Source organism: Ogataea parapolymorpha, chromosome III (assembly GCF_000187245.1).
Source record: "Ogataea parapolymorpha DL-1 chromosome III, whole genome shotgun sequence".
Classification (NCBI taxonomy): domain Eukaryota; kingdom Fungi; phylum Ascomycota; class Pichiomycetes; order Pichiales; family Pichiaceae; genus Ogataea; species Ogataea parapolymorpha.
Window position 1 is genome coordinate 324553 of NC_027864.1, and position 22938 is coordinate 347490.

General features: G+C 48.4%; 14 protein-coding genes across 14 annotated transcripts; 6 read left to right on the forward strand and 8 right to left on the reverse strand.

The window, feature by feature from the left end:
* Positions 1–69: 69 nt before the first annotated feature.
* Positions 70–1440, reverse strand: HPODL_00343 (putative transporter; the record flags this gene model as incomplete). Its single annotated transcript, XM_014080289.1, has 1 exon — positions 70–1440. The coding sequence occupies one exon, from the start codon at positions 1438–1440 to the stop codon at positions 70–72; it is 1371 nt and encodes a 456-aa protein (XP_013935764.1).
* A 181-nt stretch (positions 1441–1621) lies between these two features.
* Positions 1622–3010, forward strand: HPODL_00344 (Polyadenylation factor subunit 2; the record flags this gene model as incomplete). Its single annotated transcript, XM_014080290.1, has 1 exon — positions 1622–3010. The coding sequence occupies one exon, from the start codon at positions 1622–1624 to the stop codon at positions 3008–3010; it is 1389 nt and encodes a 462-aa protein (XP_013935765.1).
* A 32-nt stretch (positions 3011–3042) lies between these two features.
* Positions 3043–4059, reverse strand: HPODL_00345 (uncharacterized protein; the record flags this gene model as incomplete). Its single annotated transcript, XM_014080291.1, has 1 exon — positions 3043–4059. The coding sequence occupies one exon, from the start codon at positions 4057–4059 to the stop codon at positions 3043–3045; it is 1017 nt and encodes a 338-aa protein (XP_013935766.1).
* Positions 4060–4287: 228 nt separating this feature from the next.
* Positions 4288–5462, reverse strand: HPODL_00346 (uncharacterized protein; the record flags this gene model as incomplete). Its single annotated transcript, XM_014080292.1, has 2 exons — positions 4288–5383; positions 5419–5462. The coding sequence occupies 2 exons, from the start codon at positions 5460–5462 to the stop codon at positions 4288–4290; spliced, it is 1140 nt and encodes a 379-aa protein (XP_013935767.1).
* Positions 5463–6208: 746 nt separating this feature from the next.
* On the forward strand, positions 6209–6823 carry HPODL_00347 (Conserved hypothetical membrane protein; the record flags this gene model as incomplete). Its single annotated transcript, XM_014080293.1, has 1 exon — positions 6209–6823. One exon carries the CDS (start codon positions 6209–6211, stop codon positions 6821–6823), a length of 615 nt encoding a protein of 204 aa, XP_013935768.1.
* Positions 6824–6872: 49 nt separating this feature from the next.
* HPODL_00348 (uncharacterized protein) lies at positions 6873–7544 on the forward strand (the record flags this gene model as incomplete). Its single annotated transcript, XM_014080294.1, has 1 exon — positions 6873–7544. The coding sequence occupies one exon, from the start codon at positions 6873–6875 to the stop codon at positions 7542–7544; it is 672 nt and encodes a 223-aa protein (XP_013935769.1).
* A 9-nt stretch (positions 7545–7553) lies between these two features.
* On the reverse strand, positions 7554–9467 carry HPODL_00349 (uncharacterized protein; the record flags this gene model as incomplete). Its single annotated transcript, XM_014080295.1, has 1 exon — positions 7554–9467. One exon carries the CDS (start codon positions 9465–9467, stop codon positions 7554–7556), a length of 1914 nt encoding a protein of 637 aa, XP_013935770.1.
* A 93-nt stretch (positions 9468–9560) lies between these two features.
* HPODL_00350 (Phosphoglycerate mutase) lies at positions 9561–10322 on the reverse strand (the record flags this gene model as incomplete). Its single annotated transcript, XM_014080296.1, has 1 exon — positions 9561–10322. One exon carries the CDS (start codon positions 10320–10322, stop codon positions 9561–9563), a length of 762 nt encoding a protein of 253 aa, XP_013935771.1.
* Positions 10323–10371: 49 nt separating this feature from the next.
* Positions 10372–11046, forward strand: HPODL_00351 (uncharacterized protein; the record flags this gene model as incomplete). The annotated part of the gene is made up of 1 exon (XM_014080297.1): positions 10372–11046. The coding sequence occupies one exon, from the start codon at positions 10372–10374 to the stop codon at positions 11044–11046; it is 675 nt and encodes a 224-aa protein (XP_013935772.1).
* Position 11047: 1 nt separating this feature from the next.
* HPODL_00352 (uncharacterized protein) lies at positions 11048–12781 on the reverse strand (the record flags this gene model as incomplete). Its single annotated transcript, XM_014080298.1, has 1 exon — positions 11048–12781. The coding sequence occupies one exon, from the start codon at positions 12779–12781 to the stop codon at positions 11048–11050; it is 1734 nt and encodes a 577-aa protein (XP_013935773.1).
* A 492-nt stretch (positions 12782–13273) lies between these two features.
* On the reverse strand, positions 13274–13669 carry HPODL_00353 (histone H2B; the record flags this gene model as incomplete). The annotated part of the gene is made up of 1 exon (XM_014080299.1): positions 13274–13669. One exon carries the CDS (start codon positions 13667–13669, stop codon positions 13274–13276), a length of 396 nt encoding a protein of 131 aa, XP_013935774.1.
* Positions 13670–13939: 270 nt separating this feature from the next.
* On the forward strand, positions 13940–14335 carry HPODL_00354 (histone H2A; the record flags this gene model as incomplete). The annotated part of the gene is made up of 1 exon (XM_014080300.1): positions 13940–14335. The coding sequence occupies one exon, from the start codon at positions 13940–13942 to the stop codon at positions 14333–14335; it is 396 nt and encodes a 131-aa protein (XP_013935775.1).
* A 72-nt stretch (positions 14336–14407) lies between these two features.
* On the reverse strand, positions 14408–15664 carry HPODL_00355 (Sporulation protein RMD1; the record flags this gene model as incomplete). The annotated part of the gene is made up of 1 exon (XM_014080301.1): positions 14408–15664. One exon carries the CDS (start codon positions 15662–15664, stop codon positions 14408–14410), a length of 1257 nt encoding a protein of 418 aa, XP_013935776.1.
* Positions 15665–15817: 153 nt separating this feature from the next.
* Positions 15818–22912, forward strand: HPODL_00356 (U3 small nucleolar RNA-associated protein 20; the record flags this gene model as incomplete). The annotated part of the gene is made up of 1 exon (XM_014080302.1): positions 15818–22912. One exon carries the CDS (start codon positions 15818–15820, stop codon positions 22910–22912), a length of 7095 nt encoding a protein of 2364 aa, XP_013935777.1.
* Between the last annotated feature and the right edge of the window lie 26 nt (positions 22913–22938).

The following is a 22938-nucleotide window of genomic DNA, read 5'->3' on the forward strand; positions in this document are numbered from 1 at the left end:
AAATACTATAATTTTTTGAAGCCCAAAGTCTATTTGATTATATAATCATATATTCCCAAGCGAGCTCTGTCAGCTAGTACTCATCACAGACTCGGTGTCCGTGTCGATGAGCTCGTCAGCGGTGTCCTCTTCACTGATCTCGTTCCATGATGCATACGTAAGCAGTCCGAATCCGCCCACCACAAGCAGGTAACCCAGCATCTGCGGAAAACTGATTTCGATTCCCCAGAGGAGCCACTCCACTACTCCAACGAGCAGGATGGTAACCAGAGACGCAACCGATGAGAACACCGGCGATGTCAGCGCCATAAGTGCAAGAAATGAGACGCTGAAAATGAGATTCGAGATGGTCGACAGGAAAATGTACAACCATTGGGCTTTTGAGGCAGGGAACTCGAACCTGTGCCATCCCAGAAGCTGCACTATGGCGACTGGAACAATGACCACTATGATGGTGCTGATTCCTATGAGGCACATTGTAAAGTTTGAGAAGGTGGCCTGTCTTCTGGCGCTGACCTCGCTAGACGGAGGACAGCATTTCTTCTTGTACATAACCTCGTACAGGCCGTAGAGAATGGCGCCAATAAGAATTATGATGTCTCCCTGGAGTCTATGTGGGTAGTTTCCGGCATCCTGGTCCTTCCCCGAATATGCAACAACCATGACTCCGGCAATGGCCAGCACCACCGAGCCCAGCTTTATGAGAGAGAATTTTTCTCCTAAGATAGGTATGGCAAACATGTACGCTGTGAAAGCGCTGCAGTTGTAAATGGCAGTCACGTCTGAACCGGTGGACATCCCCATAGAAATGTACCAAGTAATTCCCGCCGCGTTTAAGATGACAGAGAGGGCCAAGGTAGATTTGAAAATATACTTTATAGCCTGGCTCTTGAAGAACTGTGAGAATCGCTTGAAACTATGAGGTCCGAACTCCTTTTCGTATCCCTTTTGGTTGGCCCTGATTGTCAGCTCTGCGCTGTGAAAAATGTTCTTGTGCTGGGTCTTCACAGAGCTAGCAAAGGCGCGTCTAATGCCTTTCCAATGCTTACCGTTGGCGTCTTGGTAGCCGTGTTTATGACGCAAATACCGTCTGAATGTCTTATATGTGGCGATGCCTGTAAATTGTAGGGGCCACAGGATCCACCAGGACCCATGTGTTATAAGCAACAGCAAGATCGGTTCTCCGAATTTCAGCTCGTTGTATAAATAAGCGGTGGTTTCTGTCTGCGTCACGAACGCGATCAACGAGGTGATAAAAAGCGCGACCACAAACACAATTTTCACATACGAAAACGAGTACTGGTGCATGCTGCGCATGCTGCGAATATCTTGCGATGCACCAAAGCTACCACGGGGCTGTCTCTGGTTTTTTTGAGGTTCCACGAGCAGAGGCTCGAGGGAGTTGAGGGACTGAGTGGGGCCTCGTAAAGATTCCGACATGGAAGGCGTATATGGGCTTTAGTAAAGGAGCGCTGTATTGAAGCCCTAATAGTGGTGGTCCATATATCAGTGGAAAAGAGATATAGGAACTTGTTTGCAAAATATGCGAAACGAGCTTTAGTCTGGGAGAGCATCTCTGCACCGAAAAAAATCAAATAAATAATCAGTATTTTTATTCAGCATGTTCCAAAGGAAAGAGGACGACAGCGAGAAAAAGCTCCAACACCGACGTACTGTGGACTACTTTACTCCGTTGGGGAGATACATGGTCCAAAAAAATGTGTACAATCGTCGAGGTCGCCAACCATTGGGAAAGATACGCCCAGAGATGTCTTACCTGTCCCAGCTGTTGCCTCCGCATTCAGAACAGCCAGAAGTGGTGGATCTGGCCACCAAATTCGTGCACGTTTCGACAAATAAATCCAAACACGCTATACATGCGCTCAAATGGACGCCAGATGCACGCAGAGTGCTAGTTTCGTCCCACTCTGGAGAGTTCACCATCTGGAATGGCTTGACTTTTAACTTCGAGTCTATCATGCAGGCCCATGACTCGCCCATTTTTGCACTGCAATATAGTCATAATGGAGACTGGCTACTCAGTGCGGACCAAATCGGATGTATAAAGTTTTGGCAGCCAAACTTCAATAACGTCAACATTCTCCCCAAGGCTCACGATAATGCAATTCAGGATATTGTTTTCTCACCAAATGACTCAAAATTTGTGAGTTGCTCCGACGATCTTACGCTGAAGATATGGAACTTCAGCACAGCCACCGAAGAACGCACTTTGAAAGGACACCATTGGGACGTGAAAGCCTGTGACTGGCATCCAACTTTGGGTTTGGTCGTTAGTGGCTCCAAAGATAATTTGGTGAAATTTTGGGATCCAAGAGACGGGAAATGCATATCCACCATCCATGACTTCAAACATACAGTGACAAAGGTGCGATTCCAGCCAAAAGGAAACCAAAGATTGCTGGCGGCGTGTTCCAGAGACCATTCCACCAGAATATTTGACATCAGACTAATGAAAACTATCAACGTTATAAAATCCACGGACGACGTTGACTTGACCTCTATTACGTGGCATCCTGTCCACTCGTCCACACTTACCATTGGTGGTTACGACGGATCGTTGTCTACCTACGACCTGGCAAAGGAATTAAATCAAGACTTGGTCTTCAATAGAGAAAAACAGCCTACTTCCACCACCTCTCCGCTCCACAGAATCCCGTACGCTCACGACAAGGCCATTCATGACCTTGAATATCATCCTCTTGGACACGTGCTGTGCACCGCGGGAGCAGATAAATCAATGCGCTTCTGGTGTCGATCCAGACCGAACGATCCACTTGCATTCAAAGACAACGCCTACACTGGAGAATCCTGGGCGGAAAAGCAGCCGTTTGCGATGGAACAGAACGGAAGAGAGTCGGAGCAGAAACAGTTCTACCCGCCTCCTCCTTCTGGTCTCCCAGGATTATCTGGATTACCAGGCTTGCCAGGATTGCCAGGCCTGCAAGGAATTAATTCTTTACCAAATATTCCTGGAATGACTAATAAATAAAATTCGACATATCACATATTATTTACAATGTATTAATTCGTAGCAAGAACTTGCTTGACGGGCTTGTACCCATCTTTATAAAACTTTTCAACCTCTGACAGATAATGTTGCCCAAAAGTAGATCTGTAATGTAGCAAAAAATCATAAATATGCTGCAAAAGCACACTCTCGAAGCGCCCCACGTTGTTCTTTCCGTTTGATTTCCTCCCGCAGTTGTAGCTGAACGACTCCCCCACATTGGACATGATGAAATAGTTGACATCCAATTGGTCGATCTCCTCTAACGTAACCTTCTCGTAAATTTTTTCATACTTCTCAACCCGTTTGAGAAAATCGGTGATGGCTTCCTCGCGTGGCATGCCATAGTAGTCTTTATTAGTGGTTTTGCGCTCAATGTTGTATCTCCTCAAAGAAATGTTTGCACAGCAGACTTCTAAAATGGCGATGTTGATCACCACGTTCGCTTCAGAAGCCGTTTGTCTGATAGTCTGTACTACTTTCTCTCTTCTTTCCTTCGTTGTATTAGTGGCATCAAACACCCCAATGTCTATCTCATCACGTATAAGGCTGCTGGTGAGCTCATTTAGTGCCTCAAACGCATATAGTTCGCGTAGACGTTGTGTAGCGCTTTTAGTGAAATCGAAATCAAATTTGTGCGTTAACTGCTTCTCGTACCTTCTCCTCACATTACCAGCATTGAAAGACTTAAAACGTAAGTCTGCGCGCTTCACTCTATTCACGTAAGTCTCAAGGTGTTCGGCCACCGTTGATTTCCCACTGGCAGGAAGCCCAACTAAACAGATAACCCATTTTTCGCGCTCCGGATCAGCAACGTCCGTCGCCAGCTCTGTGGTGGCAGACTCAGCGTCGTCATCCACAACTTCCCTCTGGTCGAGCGAAAAGAGGTTAGCGTGTAACAAATTTCCCACTTCACTCTCTACCAAGCTCGGAAAGAACTCCGGAGTGGTGGCGGCCGTTTGTATGGTGGCTATCGATGTTGTTGACTGGGTCCTTGTGGAACTAACACCAGTGCTTGATTCACTCAGCATATTGGAATTTCTCAAACGTATTCTGGTGACTTTGCCTTTTTAATATTGTCAACCCCTCCCGATGCAAACCAGAACTCAACTGTGATTGTTCTCATTTCTTTTTTGGAAAAGAGGAGTAAAATACGCTAAAATTTGAGCGGAGTTACCCAAAAAAATCCTAAAATCTTGCGCGGCTCGTGACCGACCGTTTTTCTCGCCATAGAAGTCCGAAACACACCTAAGACCTCTCTAATCCATTTCCCTTTTCTTGAGAAAATACATCCCAATTTGAAGCTCTCTCACCACTTTTTTCATTTCGTTATCGGACGATACATCTTCGAGCTCGAGAAGCGTCCGCAAAAATGATTTCATATTGTTGAAATCCCTGTAGGTGATATCTAAATGCCCGAGACGATTAGCGTTGTCAAAAAGAAACGTTCCACCATACTCTAATCTCGAACACGGAGAGACGTACCAGCACGGATGCATTTGACCTAGTTCGTCTAGCCTCGAGGTGGTCTTTCTAGCAGACTCGTCCTTGACTGTGGTTGGCAATTTCGGGAACTCGGTGATCTTGATCGCAGGAGTGTATTTGTACTCCTTCAATATCATTAATCCGTAGACATCGCTGTCGACCAATGCCACGACCTTTGCCTCTGGATAGTGCTGTGTTAAATGGTACAAAAACCTTTTTGTCAGTCTGTCGGGAAAGCCTTTGGCAGTGATGAGTATCTTATTTCCGTGATCGTGCTCCTTGCATAATTTTGAAAAGACCGACTCCTTTTCCACAATGATAATCTCTTCTGGACAAGGGGAAACAAAGCGGAAGTCTTCGTGATGAGACTCCAGAGATATGAGCGGCAAGAGCGTGGTGCCCTCTTTTTTCTCAAGTTTGACAAATTTGTCTTTATAGTAATATTGCAGATTTGCATAGATTAAACCCTTCTGTGCTGCCACTACTCCCAAGGTCTCCGTAGAGACTCCGAAGGAGCTGGCGATATCATCAATGCATTGGTTAATCACAGCCTGCTTTTTGAACAGAGTCACATCGCGATAATAGATTTGTCGCTTGGAGACAAAAAAGTTTGGCATAGAAGATATCTGGTCAAACAGTAATCTTAGAACCTTGAGATAGCAGGCGAATTTTAAATTGATATCTGGATCCAAAGAGGGGAAATGTATTTCTGTTATGCTGGTAGTCATAATTGGAACTCTTTGAGATGACTCGCTTTTCCGTTTCAAAGATTCCTTTTGTTTCTTGAGAACAAGACATATAGATTCTCCCTTTTTAAATCCATTTTCTACTAGCGAGAGAATGTTCCACAGACGCTCCTTGATTTGTGGACTTGTTGTTAGAGGTTACACGCAGGGGAGTCTTACATTGAGCTCAATTCCGGCGAAATTGTAATTACTCTGGTATCCATTATGTCAAAAATTGGGGCAAGATATTTTAAGGGTTCACATTGTTTTTAGGCTATTGTATATTTTATCTGGTGTACGGATGCATAAAGGTGAATTGTCTGTTCTGGCTGAGTATTTAAGCTATGCTGACAGAGCAAATGAAGTATGCCTCGCACACAATCTGAATCCCAGTTCCCGTCCAACTCCAGGGTAGTTATTGTGGTTACCTTGTGTTTTTTTACCTTGTTATTGATTCTCACTCTGGCCGTGTTCTGGGGGGTGCAGATATATTCAAAGCTTGTGCTACCATTATTCCCAAGATCCTGGAGTCAGGCCTCCGGAACCAGTCACCACAGAGACCTTCCCCCCTCTTACGATGAAACCCGGCTATCAGATAACCCCTATATTTACCCAGGAATAAAGCCGTCATATTCCATTCAGGAGTTGAAGCTGCTGCGATGCTACTTAGATCACAGAGGCCGGCTGTGCCATGTTACTGTGGCGCAGCGAATCGACCCACAAACGATGAAGGAATACGACGAGATCCAGCTCTCGGATGACTATCTGCCAGATTACAGTAGTGATTCTCTGTCCCTCCAGGCTCCAACTCCTTGCCACAACCCAGAATCCAGGTAATTGGGAACTGGCCGCTCCCAGATATTATGCCAAAAAAAAACGGCAAGCGTCGCGACGGCTCGCAGCAGAAGCAAAACTATATATAAATTGCAGATAAATAAAAGACTTTCATCGTTACCCAATTTCTCACATCATGTTACAATCGGAGTCTTTAGAGCTGGCGAGAAGATACTGGACGTACAGCAACGATGGGTCCAGATATGCGTTTTTTGCTTTTCTGGCTGCTATAATTGTCATCTTTCTTATCTTCACTTGTATGCTTAATGTCCGCAGAATTAGACGGGGAAGAACTCCTATAATTTCGCAATATCTGGCACCTCCAAGCTACTATCAGTCACAGCATCAAAGTCCGGATGGCAACAGCGTGCCGTTGCCGACTTACACACCACAGCCAAATCCTAACCAGGACATCGGGTATTACGACATTAACGGAAACTTTATTCCGTACTCGAAAGCCAGTGGTCCTGGCGGACCCAACGGGCCTGTTGGGCCCAATGGGCAAAGTGGAGTGAATGGAGGCAGCCAGACGGCTCCAAATCCCTTCGACCAGCAAGGAACAGGCCAAACCAGCTCGCCATATGCTCAGCCTCCCGCCACCGAGCCAATAAGCTCGCCACAGCAGGTGTACTCTCGCCCAACCGATACCGAGACATATCCTGCGTATACTTCGCATTCTTCCGGCGCGAATGCCCCGGCAAACTACACTCCTCCGCCAGGGCCACCTCCGACTCATAAAAAGGACTACTAGAGTAGTCGATGGTGCAAGGATGGAATTTTATGTAAAATATAATTCGTTTATGAATAACCAAGATAAAGTGCAAAAGCCAAATAAGCCAGCCGCCAACTCACTAAAACAGGTCGAGAAGAAGAAACGTGAGGTATTCAAGGCAGTTTTGGCTAGTCCGTATTCTCGCCGTAGCCTGTGGCCGGCTGTGGGTGCCAAATTACAGAACGATCTGGTCGATCTACTGTGTTCGATGCTCGAGCAGATAGGCACTTTCAACAAGCTTTCGCAGGCGGAGAAAAAATCCTCTGGACTGGAGAAGCCCTCTATTAGCGAGTATGTCATTTATGGGTTCAATAGTTGCATGAAAGCTCTTGAAGAGCAGTCAAAAAAGATCCAGTCTATGAAACTAGTCTTAAACAGCGACCACACTCTTAGATATCTCTTTGTGTGCAAGCTGGATATGACGACACCGCTACTTTTCCAGCACTTCCCTATTTTGAGCGCATATGCGAATGTGAAGTTGATTCAACTACCAAAAAATACACACCAGAAATTACAGAAAGTCCTAGGTCTGAAAAAACCAACAGAGGTGTTGGTTTTGGCCAAAGGAGCTGCAAAAATGTACCCATTGCTTGCTGAGCTTGCTGAGGGCGTGGAGGACGTGGACATCGAGTTTCTTCGAAGCGGGCCCTTTGAGGCAAAAATAAAACACATATTGACGCAACAAACAGTTAAAAAATAGCAATGTATATTAGAGTGTCGCATGCGCTAGTTTGGATGCCAATTGATGCACTTTCGTGAGTGGACGGCGTCCTAAGTCGGTGAGCAGCCGCGACACTGACTCGGAGGTCCAATTCGGAGCCCGTGTGGAAAACAGCGGTTTGGATGTATGATCTAGACCATCCACAAACTGGTTGCTAAGCTTATTGAAATATAGTAACGATGAAGCCCTTGTCATTCCCACATAGAGAACTCTGCGCTGGGTATCGTTGAGACGGTAGTTGTTGCCCGAAAGTATGAAAACGATGGGGAATTCAAGGCCCTTGGCGGTGTGGATGGTTGAAAAATTGACTTCATTGTCATTAGAGGTCTTGATGCTATTGCTGGTCACCAGCGTATCGTTGTTGTAATTTTCCATGAAATAGGAGAGAACTGTATGTTCTAGTGGTTTCTGTGCCTTTGCTCGCTGTAAAGTATTGTAGATGGTGTCAAAATGGAGTCTGTACTCCAGCAGCTGGTCTTTGGTGAAACCGTCCGCGCTCAGGACTTTATCGAACCCTAGCTCTTTTCCCATTTTCAGCAGCGTTATCAGGATCTGGTCAGGGTCGTTCTGGTTCAATTCACTCCTGCATTTGGCAATATATTTCACATAATGCGGTAGCATGTCTAATTTTTTCGGTTTTTCGTAGTCGGAGTCATGCAGATATTCGAACACAGGCACGTCGTGTTCGGTTGCCAGCGAGACGGCCTTGCGAAGAGTCGCCTCTCCAATATTGGGGACGGTTGAAAGCGAGCAAAGAAGCGGAAAGTTGACCCGCGGATCAACCAGCACGCGCACATACTGCATTAAAAACGACAATGGGCTCTGGAGCCAGCGTGGGTTGCTGTTGAGCTTGCAAAGCCCGAACCGGCCCCTTTCGCTGAAATAATTCAGCACAGAGTCGACTTCGCGGTTGGTGTAGCTCAGAATTGCAATATCGGAAGGCTTTATGGCACCCCCAGAGATGTCCACCAGCCGTGTAACTTCGTCGTAGATAAATTCGCGTTCCTCGGCCGGAGAGGTGAAAGAAAGACGAAGAGGAGAAAGCCCGCACGGTGGCTTCACGCTGTGATGAATGGGAGTGCTGTGTCCCAAAACTGCGTTTGCAAACTGCAGCACCTCGGGCGTGGACCGAAAAGACTGGTTCAGGTGCACGATATTGGGTTTTGGGTGTCGTTCCATCAATCTCTCCCAGTTTTGCCTGAACGATGCTCCCAAAAAGCCGTAGATTGACTGGTCAGAGTCCCCGGCAAGCGTCAGATGCCGGCCCTTGCTGATCTGAAGCACGAGGTTCATGACTGCCGGATACACGTCCTGGAACTCGTCGACAAAGACAACCTTGTAGTTCTCAACAAATTTGGGCGGCGAGTGCAGCAGGCTGGAACACTCCTCCAACACGTCGTCGTGGGTGAAAACCTGCGTCGACCCAAACATCTCCATGATGCGTGCCACCACGGCGACGTCGCTGGTCGATCGACGCGCGCCGCGCAAGTGCGATCGCAACTCCGCCATAGAGCTTGCGCTGCGGCCCATGTCAACCAGCCTGGCCAGTCGGCGGAGATCGTCGTCATCCAAAATGTTCCAGTCAGTGTACTTGCACCCTACCACCTTGCCTGCAAACGAGTGGAACGTCATGACGGGTATCTGGGCAGCCATGGGCCCCAGAACAGCACGGAGTCGCGTTCGAAGATCGTTGACCGAGCGGTTGGTGAGGCTGAGCACTAGCAGATTATCTGGCCGGATCCCGCTCTGCGACTGCGTGCTGAGCAGGTACGCAATTCTGCTGGCGATCGTTCTGGTCTTGCCAGATCCAGGCCCAGCCTTGATCCCAAGCAAGGTGTCGGGGCTGAAATCGCTCGTAATCGCGGTGTGTTGCTGTTCTGTGCACTTTATCTCTAATTCCATATGGACTATAAATGTATAAACACCAGCATGACACCCAGCTAAAAGATTGCGCGACAGATAATTTCTGATCTATCGCAAAATATTTTTCATCATTTATTTACTCTTTTCGAATCCCTGTCTGGCGATCTTTTCCGCCTCGATGCGTGCCCTTTCCGGGTCGAGAAATTCAAAATGGTCTGTCTCTGGTGCCATGGCCGAGTTGAACTTGATCACCATGGGGATACCATTTGGAATGTTCACAGAGCTAATCGCCTCGTCATCAATAGCATATAGATGTTTGACCAGAGCCCGCACGATGGACCCGTGTGTCACCATGAGAACCGTCTCGTCGGCCTCCAGATGCGGCACCACGTGCTTATTGTAGAAGGGAAGCAGTCGTTTGGTCACCATCTGCAACGACTCGGCACGGGGCAGTTCGTCCTTTGCCACCTTTGCGTATCGCCTGTCGTCGATGCAGTAGTACTTGTCGCCCGGATCCACGGCTGGAGGACACCCTTTAAAGGCGCGTCGCCAGAATTGGTACCTTTCCTTGCCATACAGCTCCAAAATGTGGCTTTTGGGCTCGCCCTGGAGCTTGCCGTAATGCCGCTCGTTCAATCTCCAGGACTTGACCTCGTCGATATACTGGCAGTTCATCTCCTCCAGTATGATATTAGCGCTCTCTATGGCCCTCGACAGTCTCGAAGTGAAACAGATGTCGGGTTGCACGTATCCGGATTCTAAGATCAGCTTAGCCGAATGACGAGCTTGCTCTCTTCCCGTTTCGCTAAGCTTGATGTCCACCCACCCACAAAATCGATCATCCTTGTTCCACAGCGATTGGCCATGTCTGATCAAAATCAGTGTTCCTGGCATGTTGTCTCTTAATCAGCTAACGCAATTAAATTTCTAGCTAAACATTTTTATGGCGGTGCTAGCCTGTCTGATATTTACAATCGTTCAACTCTTCATTTGCCACTTAGCTAAGATCTGTATCATGAACTTGAGTCGCAGAATATTTCCTGCCCAAAGACGGTTTGCCTCGTCCCTCACAGCCATCAATGAGCTCCAGCAGGCAAAGATGCTGGCGCGTGTGCAGAAGTTTGACGACAAAACCAAAATATTCGATAAGCTCGACAATCTACATATGCTTGTTCTCCGGAAGGGCTACTACAACGTCAACATCAATAAGTTGGGCTTCCAGTCGAACTCGCCAGAAATCCGCGACAGATATTCCAACTTGTACCATATTTTCGACATCGAGGAGGCATTGTCGCAGCATTTCACCAAGATGCCCCTGTTATCCGCTCCTCAACCAACAACCACTTTCACCGGCAGCGGTTCGAGCCTGATGGTGGTTTTGAATTCTATGAGACAGCGCAAGGACTCCCCGGTGGAAAATCACATCAAGTTATTGCACCGCCTCGCGAGAAACGATGTGGAACTGAAACGCGGCATTCAGGACGTTCTCAAGACTTTTGAGAAAGAGGACGACTTTTTCTACCAATATGTTCTCGATTTGTGGGAGAAGAAAAAAGAGTTCAGTCGTATGGTTGCTAAACAAAGAAAAGCAAAAGAAGCGGCACAGGAAAAAAGCTGATTCATATACAACAGCAGCTACCCAAATATCCTCCGATTTTGATCTCCTTACCCCACCAAACCATGCACAGCTCCCTCAAAAATTGACGGTCTGATGTACTATAAGGATCTAGACCCATCTCATAAAGGTCGTGAGGCTCAACCCATAGGCTGTGGTCACGAGAAGCGTGATCAACTAGCGTGTCAGACTCACTCGTTCCCTCGTTCAAATGGTCAGATTCGCTGTTATTTATTATGTCGACCAGGATCGTGAACAGCTTAGTGGTCAGTTTCTGGAAATATCCAATCAAGGACACCAGCCGTTCAACCTTTGTCTGGTCGACATCATCGAGCAAATCATATTCTTCTTCAAATTCATCCCTTGGGCTCTCGCTGCTTCCTGCGGTAGCCCACCACGAAAATCCTTTCCAAACAACTTCACGGACTGAGAGCGGCTCTGTGGTTGCTCTCGCATGGGGAGGAAGCTTGACCTCCAAATCCTCTATGCGAAGATCTCCCCGAACAACGTTATCAAAGAAGGCAGCATACACAAGCTTGAAGCGGTTGAAATCTCTAGGCGTCGCGAGGATTGGCTTCGACGATCCGGATGCCACCAGAAGCGGCTCTCCTTGATCTGTACTGGGCAGCAGCAAAGAATAGTGGTAGAGCTCTGACTTTTCCAAAATGATCTGGTCAGAAGTTGAGGCTATGAACCCATTCTTTTGTGACTTCAAAAACCCGATATCGTTAACACACACGTTGTATAGCGGTGTGAGATGTTCCAAGGTTTCCTGCTGGATCACCCTGGATTTAATCAACATGAGCTTCAAATCCTTTGGAATCGACGATATCAGCGAAACGCAGTAGATGATCTTGGACAGCTCGCTGATCGAGCGATGAGAGTTTTGCGGTGCATAAATAATGATTTTTTTACGAGTCAATGCCAGCTTCCACAATCGGTATACCAAAGGGCCGAGGATCTCCATCAAGGGAAGAAGATAGTTGACCATGTGCTCGTCATCAATACTGTATTGATCCAATTCGCTGCCATTTTTCGGCAAGGTCCCATCTGTGAAGGTGTCTGCTAAGGTGCGTGAGGTCATGCCACTCTCAGAGCTAGTCCCTCTATCTGCATTCTGTGGCTCGTCACTGGTAAGAGTTTGGATAGACTTTCTTCTATTTATATTGACGTTTTTTATGATATCTTTGAATTTAGTGCTCAAGTCATTAGGTCCTTTGAATCTGTGGACTGTCCAAAATTGTTCGAGACTGTTGTACTTCTCTTGTTCCTCTCCGGAATCCAGAAATCCTGTGACAAGCCTGTTTAATTCATTTCTGTAGTTCCAGCAAGATGAATATACTCTGGGCATCCATGTTTCGTTCAAGTGTTCCGGGTCAACCAGAACCCCAAGTGAGTACATTCTCACAGAGTTTCGGTCAACGTTTCCATCAACTGTCTTCTGCGATGATAAGTTCTGCTTGAAAACAAGTATTCCATACAATAGAGACTTGGTGTTGGCCAGGTTCGGCTCTCCTTTTTCGTGAACAAAACAGATAATGTCAGTATCAACTGAGTGGAGCCCCGACGGCAATGCCTTGAATTCCAAGCCTTTGCTAGGATATAAAGACTCATTTAGTGATCGGAACCACTTTAATTCATATCCCGTATGCACATCAAATTTTGCCAGAAACATGCCACACAGGGCCGCCTTCGAGGTTCTGGAAGGATTGTCAACCGTAGGAATGATTATCTCCATGCTGCAAATATCGGCCAAAGAAACAGCTGAAGGCTTGACTTTCTGCACATTTAATTTAGCCTACGATGGGGCAGTGAGCTGCTGACGTAATGCTTTTGATATGACATGGAAGTTGTTGTATAGTAGCTGAAACGGTGTTACAGAGGGCGAGGAAAAGGGAAGGGCCCAGCAGTGGAGCAAGATAGCTTTGTGGAAGAATAAAGAAGCATTTCAAGGAGTATAATGTGGTAAAAATAATAACTGTAACTAATAATTATATTTTACATCTCATGCTTCTAGCTCAAACTGATTTTATATTTCAAATAATTATAATAAATATTATCTACTAATATTATCTCCTAATATTACTTTGCGACAGGGACGTTGTTGTGTCAAGCCGATGAGGCCGCACAGCGCATCGAACAACATAGTACCAGTACTGGAATACGACAGTTACGCTAATTCGATCTGAAATCTCATTCCTAATATACAATTATACCCAATACACCGTACCTAAGCAGAGGTGGCAGAAGTGTACTTAGTGACAGCTCTGGTACCCTCAGAAACAGCGTGCTTGGCCAATTCTCCAGGCAAGATCAGTCTCACGGCAGTCTGGATCTCTCTGGCGGAAATAGTGGACTTTTTGTTGTAAGCAGCAAGCTTGGAAGCCTCGGAAGCGATTCTCTCGAAGATGTCGTTCACGAATGAGTTCATGATGGACATAGCCTTCTGGGAAATACCAGTGTCTGGGTGGGTCTGCTTCAAAACCTTGTAGATGTAGGAGGAGTAGGTCTCCTTTCTGGCCTTGGTTCTCTTCTTAGCATCGGAGGAGGCAGCGGTTTTCTTTCCGGCTGGCTTCTTTTCGGCTGGGGCCTTGGAGGCTGGTTTCTTTTCTGCTTTTGGAGCCATTTTTTAAAAATAAGGTAATATCTAGGAGGGCAATTGGGGTGACTGGGATGTTATTATATAGTTGTAGGTGATTGTTTTTCCATGAAGCGGACCGCGTTGGGACAAAATTTACGCTCCACCGCGAGTAAAAATTAGGCCTATCAAATTTGGCATCCCTCGTTTTACGCACGACGCGGGAGTAAATCATGGAACTAATTTGCCAAAGCGCGCATCCCAACATAAATACAAGATAATACCCCCATCCTGTCTCATCTTTTCAAATTAACTAAAATGTCCGGTGGTAAAGGTGGTAAAGCAGGTTCCGCAGATAAGGCTTCGGTCTCCAGATCTTCCAAGGCTGGTTTGACCTTCCCAGTTGGTAGAATCCACAGATTGCTCAGAAAGGGTAACTACGCTCAGAGAGTTGGTTCCGGTGCTCCAGTCTACTTGACTGCCGTCTTGGAGTACTTGGCTGCCGAAATCTTGGAGTTGGCTGGTAACGCTGCCAGAGACAACAAGAAGACCAGAATTGTCCCAAGACACTTGTTGCTGGCCATCAGAAACGATGAGGAATTGAACAAGCTTTTGGGCTCTGTCACCATTGCCCAGGGTGGTGTCTTGCCAAACATCAACTCCGAGTTGCTTCCAAAGAAGCTGCCAAAGGCCAAGGGTTCCCAGGAGTTGTAAGATTAGGTAGGGTCCAAGTGTATATTAGTGTTCGGTAAGAAATTCACAGATCAAACGTAGTATACATCTCCATTATCTTTGTCCCACTATATCGACAATGATGTTGATGATCGACACAATCACCTCTGCACCAATAAGCATAATCACGATAAATTCCAGGTACTCGTCGTTTGAGTGTCCCAGCTGTTCTTTGAGCATCTGCAACAGATCGCTAATCACTTCCAGACGCTGGTTCAAGAGAGCCACCCGTTGGTTGATTTCCATGTATCCACGTGTAGCCTGGTAGATCGGTTCTAGCTGTGGCTCCGACCACATGAGCTCGGGAGAATCCAGCACAGAGCCATGCAGATTGATGTTGATACGAAGGATGAAAAGCTCACCAATAGACTTCATGATCTCCTCTCTGCTCATTTCCACCTTACCAGTCTGCGCAATCTGTTGCGGAATATCCTGAGTATCTTCGATGGTGTTATCCACAAGCTCCTCGAACAACGAAATCTTGACCGATTGCGAGATTGCGTAGGAAATACTAAGCTTTAGCATGTAATTCGAGTCGTCTCTTAATGTGATGAAATCGTTGTAAATTCTCGGCTGATAACTGTGGGTTATGTAGTAATTAAACTCCTCAGCTTGAACGTCTTCGTCTGAGAGCTTCTCGTTCTCAAATTTGGCCAAATCGACTAGAAACGCTTCTTCCTCGCGTTTGCTGAATCCCCAAAGCACCACCACTCCATACTCGAAAATAAACACATCGGTGGACCGCTTACCAACGTCGATCTCTCCTCCTTCGTCATCTAGTCTAATTGTCTCCGTAGTCAGGGAAGACTTGTCGCTGAAATCAGGTCTCTTGCTAGAGCCGTTACTGTTGCTTCTCCAGTCTTTGTATGCAAACGGAGTGTATATACACTCGTCAAAAAGCTTTGGCATCGTTCCATGGATCCGTTTACGGTCTTTGAGCCATCTAATTAGGTCGCGCATCTTGTACGAACCAGCTGTACAGTAGGCGGTAACACGGGGTAATAGAGAACGATGCTTTTTGCCCAACCGCTCTGCATCTTTTCTAGCCGGTCTATCGGTAATTTTCTGTAAAGAGTAGGACTTATCTACGCTGGAATCAATAGATGTGTAATCCAGCTGATCTGGAAGTAACTTGAGCTTCTGGCTCGTTCTACTTGCTCTCTGGGGGACGATGTTAGGACCCAATTCTTTGGCAACATTTTTAGGTTTGGCAGCCTCTGGTCCAGTGGAAGCGGGTCGATGAGCTGTTTCTAGTGATACCGATCCATAAGGATTATCCGACAACAGCGCTGTTCGTTCGGTAGCGGACATATTAGGATTGTGTAGGTAGGTGGAAGAGAAGGGAAAAAACCGATAATCTAAAATATTTTATATTTTGTAAAACTCCGTCCTCGTCGATAGGTCGATCGACTAAAAAAAATTTTAGAAATATTTCAGTCTAAAAAAAATAATCCTATTTTATCCATGGTGAAGAAGAAGGGCACAGACTCGGGGCGTAGATTCGCCTTCACCTCCTTCAAGGACCGAGTCGATGCTATACAGATAGATCCTATTTTACAGCTAAACAGGAAAGCTTTCCATGAGGCAGAAATATCCCACTTCCTGTCCACATTAGAGCACTGGAGAGAAGTGAATTTATCCAAATCGTTCACCGAGCTGGTTGAAGTGCTGGAGCCCTTGTGTTTAAGTTTGCCTCAGCTAATCTATCACCAAAAGACTATTTTTGAGAGTCTCAAAAACACCCTTCTGCTTAATGATAGACTGTCGTTGCAACCAACACTAGAGCTTCTGACCCAATTTTGCCATGATCTGGGAACAGATTTCATGCCGTATTATTCCGATACACTGGGAACGCTTGTTGAGATTGTTCCACAACAAACAGAGACCGATCCGCTGGAATGGATTTTCAATGCCCTTGCATATTTATTCAAATACCTGTCCAAAGAGCTGTCCAAGGACCTTGTTCCCACCTTTAGACTGCTTCAACCGCTCCTGATTATAGAGAAAAAAGAATACATCGCTCGATTCGCTTCGCAGGCCATGTCGTTCCTGGTCCGGAAGGCAACGTCCAAAGCTCTAACTTCATTTGTCAAGACGGTGATGAATGAGGATTTGGATGTGAATGTTTACCACAAGTCTCTCGTGGTTATTTTCTCCGAGTCGATGAAAAACTCGCAAGGATCCCTTCACTCGAAAGGGCCGTCGATTCTCAGCGTGCTGACAGAGATTTGTGAGCCAGACGAAGCGACGACGGCAATTTTTTCGGACGTTTTACTGGACCTGCTTTCACACGTCTCGGAGGCCTCTGCGATCTATGAGACAATTCTGGAAAAAATGACATACCAAACCTCGGGCAGCGTGTGGATTCTCACGACTCTTGCGTTTGCAGAGAGCGGTAAAAAAGTGCCCAATTGGGGTGCTCTCTTCGACGGTGTTTTGAAGCTTGTCCAGGATGAAGGACTTATTCAATTGTTCGCCACGTTGATAAGAAACGCCGACCAGCTGGAGCTTTCCAAACGCTATGTTTATCTTTTCACCACCATGGCAGCAAAAGACTCGCTTTTCCTGCCCTTTGTCGAGACATCCTTGGAGCTTTCTCAAGATAGAGCGTTAAGTTTTGGCAAGAACTATGTCACGAGCTTCATTTCTCAGAACTGGAGACAGAGACATAAGGAAATAGCCTATTTTTTGGATAGAATGAACAAGAAAGGAGTCGCTCTCGAGGTGGTGATTCCGCACGAATTTAACGAATTCATCAAGTCCGACATTCAAAATGGTTTATATTGGAGACTGCTGATGCTTCAATACAGCAAGGCTACAATTGACAGCGAGACGCTGCTTCAGAAGCTTCCCAAAGCATCTGCAGACGAGCAGGGGCTGATTCTCAAAGTTCTCGCAAAATCCGACATTCCAGACATCTCGTCTGCGGTTATCGAGTGCATTTCAGCTTCAGCTACCAATATTGTTTTTTTGGAAGGACTGCAAGAGGTTATTAAGAAAAATCCAGCTTCTTTCAGAAAACAGCAGCATACGCTCATAGAACTACTGAAGGACAATCTGGTGCTACCATCACATTCTGTTCGCGAAACAACGCTCTCCATTATTATGCTTCTTTTCGAAACCGCTCCCGAAATAATTAGCACCTGTCGACTGATCGAACAAATTCCGCTTGATCTGCAGACAGGTAGGGAAATCCAGCTTCGTTACAGATCGTTTGTGCAAACGTTTATGGACTCGCCAAAAGACCAGCTGCTGGAGACAGTAGTTGTCAAGTTCCTTTTCGGACAGCTCTCGAATAAATTCTCGCCGTCCTGGAGCGGAGTGCTAGAGTTCATGGAACAGGTTATTGATCGCATTGAGCCACTGGTGTGGGCCGAGATTGAGACGTTCCTGAAAAAAGATTATCCACCAAAAGAAGCCGACACAGAGCAAATGCACGGTGTTTCGCAATGGACTGGTCTCAACCCCAAACTGGTTGGATATGTGGAGAAGTGTGAGTCGATTGCAGTTCACTATTCTGCCATTGACAAGAGTCTTGTTCCTCCAGCACACGAAAGCACAGAGTTCACGGCCTTTTATCGCGAACAGTGTATCAAGGTACTGCACAGACTGCCAAAGCTGGCTGAGCAGCATTTTGACGTGCTCTTGCCATACGTCCTTGAGGATGAAGAGGACAACGTTAAATGGCCGGTCAAGGACAGAAACTCCGTGGTGGAGGTGATGGCCAAATTCCAGAACCTGCGCAGGGTGCCTGGTGCCGACCAGGTGCACAAATTTCTGCTGCGGCTGTTGGCCAACAGATCCGTCCAGACGCAGAAACTTGCTTTTAATGCCCTGGCAAATTGGAAAAACCCGGTCTACAATAGGTACAGAGACAACTTGAACAGTTTACTGGACGATATGCTTTTCAGAGACGAGGTTATCAATTTGCTCCAGAACGAAGAAAAAACAATTATTCGGGAGCAGGACACAGATACCATTATGCCGTTGATATTGCGGATTTTGTTTGGTCGCGCACAAACTTTGAGGACAAGCGGCACGAAACAGGGCCGTCGAACAGCTGCCATCAAGGCTCTGTCGAATCTGAGCGACCAGCACATGAAAGATTTTCTATCTCTGTCGTTTGAGAAGCTGAACGAGATGCGGTCGCACGAGCTGAGTTTCCGGTTGATCAGAACGGCCAGCGGATTTTTGAACATGGTCTCTGACCTGCTGTCATCGATCGGCCGTACCCGCAGCGAGTGTCTGTCGATTCTGCCTGACCCTCTAGTTTTCTCGCTCAGTGTGTCGGAAAAAGCCATTGGTTCTGCCGACGATATTACCGACAAAGCCGCCAGAAATAACAGGCAGCTCGGTTTCAAAGTGCTTTACGACGTGACAGACTATCTGGGCGACTCGTTTGACTGGAAGCCGTACGGAAATGACATCTACTACAATCTGGTGCACCAGAAAATGGCCAACTTCGCAGACGAGAATTTGCAGCAGCCGTCGTCGCTGATGCGGCTCATGACGGCGCTGTGGCCGCAACCAAACCTGCAATTTTTCCTCCGCTACGAGGAGATGGCGCCGGTGAAGGCACTGATGGGCGTACTTAAGCACGAAAAGGCGAAGGAGGCCGTGCAGAGGGCCGTGCTGCAATTTGTGCTGAAACTGCTCAACAGCAACGACAGCAGCGACCAGCAAGTCGAGGTGCTGATTTTGATCATCTCTGAGTACCTCAACTCGCTCGTGGCGCTGTTTGCGAACTCCGAGAGCAAAGAGGTCAACGGTTTATGTGTCAAGATTCTGCACAACTTGGTGCAACGCGATCTGATCACGGCCAGCGAGAGCAGCAAGTTTTTAGTGGACTCGCTTGTGATGGTGCTGGACAAACCGGCCGCACAGATTGACATGGCCACTAGAACAGAGATCGTCAGCGTTCTGGGCCTGGTGGCTAGGAATTTGTCGTGCTCGGTGACGGAAATAATGCCGTTGTACAAAAGCATGGCTCCGCTGCTGAAAATTCACGAGGAGCGCGAAATGCGCATAGCGATTTGCCAGGTGTACTTGGCGCTTGGGGCCAAGTACAGCGAGCTCGAGCGTGTGTCGCAAGTCGTGGCCGCGCTCAACTCGTACTCCGATAAACGGATCCGCGAGCCAGACTACGAGCAGCGGCTCGAATGCTACAGAAAAATTGACAGAGAGTTGTACGACTCGTTCTCCGGCTCCGAGTGGCTGCCGGTGATCAACACGGCACTGTTCCACATCAACGACGAGACGGACTCGGCGATGCGCTCGTCGGCATCCAATACGTTGTGCCGGTTCATCGACGTTTCCGAGTCGTTTGCAGAAATTTTACACGAAATCGTGCTGCCAGTGGTGCGTCCTGGTTTGCGTCGCAAAAACGAGCTGGTGCGCCAGGAATATATCAACGTCGTGGCGCACGTCGTCGAGAAAACAGCCGAGTTCCCAGACATGAAAGTGTTGCTGCACGGCGGCGACGACGAGGCTAATTTCTTCAAGAATATTATGCATCCTCAGGTGCACCGCAGACAGAGGGCGGTGAGACGGCTGGGCGAGACGGCACAGGAGCTCGCGGACTCCTCCATCGCACACTATCTACTGCCTATGATCGAGCGGTTCGCGTTCTGGGACGACGAAAAGTACAGGAACCTCGCCAACGACACGGTGGCCACCGTTGCCAAGCTCGCCGCTTACGTCAGCTGGAACCAGTACAGGGCCATCTTGAGCAGGTATGTGGCGACGATGACGGGCGCGTTACAGAAGGAAAAGCACGAGGAGCTGCGTGACAGCGTCCAGGTGGTGACTGCTGTGGCCAGCTCGATGCGGGAGCTGCAGCGGCGTGGGGCCAAGGATTTTCCCGCTCCGGAGAAGCTGGACGACATTGTGGTGGAGATGCTGATTCCGCCGGTGAAGAAGGTGTTGACGAAGAGGGACGAGGAGACTGTGGTGCAGCGTGTTGCTCTTTCGGAGGCACTGGTGTCGCTGGTGATGTGCTGTTCGGCGGCCAGGATCGAGACAGAGCTGCCGGGCATTTTGACGAGTATCTGTCAGATTCTGCGTGCACGGTCTGAGGAGCTAAGAGACGCGGTGAGAAAGCATCTGGGCCGCATAGCCGTTGGTCTTGGGTCGCCATACTTGAAGTTTATCATGCAGGAGCTGAAGACAGCATTGACTAGGGGTCCGCAGATCCATATTCTCAGTTTCACGATCCATTATCTTTTGGTGGTGATGGACGGTGTTTTGTCTCAGGGCGATCTGGATGAGTGTGCTGGGTACGTGATTGACACGGTGATGAACGACATTTTTGGCGCGGCGAGCGAGGAGAAGGAGGCCGAGGGCTACAACAAGAAGATGAAGGAGATCAAGCACAACAAGAGCTACGACACGGGCGAGCTGCTAGCAAGCAAGATGCTCTTGCAGAACTTTCAGCAGATCCTGGGCCCGATCAAGATGCTTTTGCGTGAGAAGTTGGCGTTCCGGACGCAGAAACGGCTGGACGAGCTGCTGCGGCGAGTTTCTATCGGGTTGCAAAAAAATAAAGAAGCAGGCTCGACGAGTGCGATTTTGCTGTGCCACGAAATCTACGGGCAGTCTTTGGAAAAAGACGAGACACGGACCAAGCGTGTCAGCGAGACAGAGGACCATTTTCTGGTCAAGCTGGACGCAAAGCCGCTGCGGACTCAGATGGAGTACTCCTTGTACTCCAAGGTGTTGCAGAAGTTCGCGTTCGACCTGCTACATGCGGTGATTTCGAAACACCCGCAGCTGTTCACGGCGGGCAACTTGGCGGATTTTGTGCCGCTACTGGAGACGAGTTTGTCGTCGGGCGACGAGGGTGTTGTTTTGGCGGCACTCAAGATGCTGACACAGCTGTCGCGGCTGGACTTTGCCGAGGACGTGAACGCGCAATTCACGGCTTGCGCGCGGGCAACGTTGAAAATTGTCAAAGACTTGCCTAGCACCAACAGCGACCTGTGCCAGAGCGCGCTCAAGTTTCTGAGCGCGGTGATCAGAAATAAGGACGGGCTACAGCTCAAAGATACCGCTCTCAGCTACCTTCTGAAAAAGATTGAGCCGGACCTGGACGAGCCAATGCGGCAGGGCGTGGCGTTTGGCTTCGTCAAAGCTCTCATCGCGAAACACGTGATGCTGCCCGAGATCTACGACGTGCTCGAGTCCGTGTCGCGGATCATGATCACGAGCACTTCTGGCGAGATCCGCCAGACCGCCAGAAGCGTCTACTACACATTTCTGATGGAGTACGACCAGAGCCGCGGCCGGCTCGAAAAACAGTTCAAGATGCTGCTGGGCAATTTGGAGTATCCCGCACAGAGCGGCCGCCAGAGCGTCATGGAGCTGCTGCATCTGATCGTGCGCAAGGCCGGCAAGGACGTGCTCGCGGTGGTGTCTGCGTCGTTTTTCATTGCGCTTGCCAACGTGTCGGTCACCGACGAGGCGCCGTCCTGCCGCGAAATGGCGTCGGAGGTGCTGCTGGCGATGCTCGGTCGCATGGACGACCTGGCGTTCGTGGAGAAATGCGTGGCCGCGTGGATCGACAACAGGAAGAACGAACTTCTTGTGCGGTGCGGCCTGCACGTGTACAAATTGTACGTGGACGCCGTGGGGCTGGACAACGCTGGCTTGAACGAGACTGCGCTGGCGAAAATAAATCACGTGCTCGCAGCCAGTGCAAAGAGCAGCGAGGCCGGCATGTCGTGGGAGCTCGTGTACTCGTCGCTGGTGGTGTTTGAGGCGCTGTCGGAGAAGACTGACGTTTACAACGACAAATACGCCCCGACATGGGCCGCTGTCGTGGACTGTCTGCTGTATCCGCACTCGTGGATCCGGCTGGCTTCAGCGCGGCTCGTTGGACAGTACGTCCAGAAATGCGCCACGGTGAGCGACCACACGCTGCAGACAATCGCATACCGGTCGTTCAGACAGCTCAGTGCGCCTGGAGTGGCGCAGAGCCTGGCCACCGAGGTGGCAAAGAACCTGGTGTATGTGTCCAAGATCTGGGCGCAGAAAGACACGCGGTACGTGCCAGCGGACGGAGAGCAGATGGAGCAAAGTGCGCTGGAATGGGCGCTCGCCAGAGCGTGCGCGGTGCTGAGAAACGAGTCTGCGCCGCCAAAAGACCTGCTAGTCACGAAAAAGGCCATGGTCCAGTACTGCGTGTTCCTGGTGAGCTTTCTGGATGCCGAGACGGTGGGTCACGTGATACAACAGCCGTTAGACCCGCTGGTGGTGATTTCGGAGCAGGAGCCGGCCGTCGAAGACACGGACGAAAACACACTGCCGGCAATGGCGCTCAAGTGTTTGGAGCTGGTTGCACAGAAAATCGGTGTGAGCGAGTACAATTTGCTATATTCGGCAACGAAAAAAGCCATCAGCGAGCGGCGCCAGGAGAGAAAGACCAAACGTGCACAGCTGTCTCTCAATAACCCTGCCGCGGCAGCCAAGCGGAAGCTCAAGAAGCACGCGCGCACCAGAGAAAAGAGAAAGCACCTAAAGGACGAAAATGGACTATACCGTCCAAAAAGGAAAAAGCTTTAAATAGAATAATAGTAACTGCATCTTCA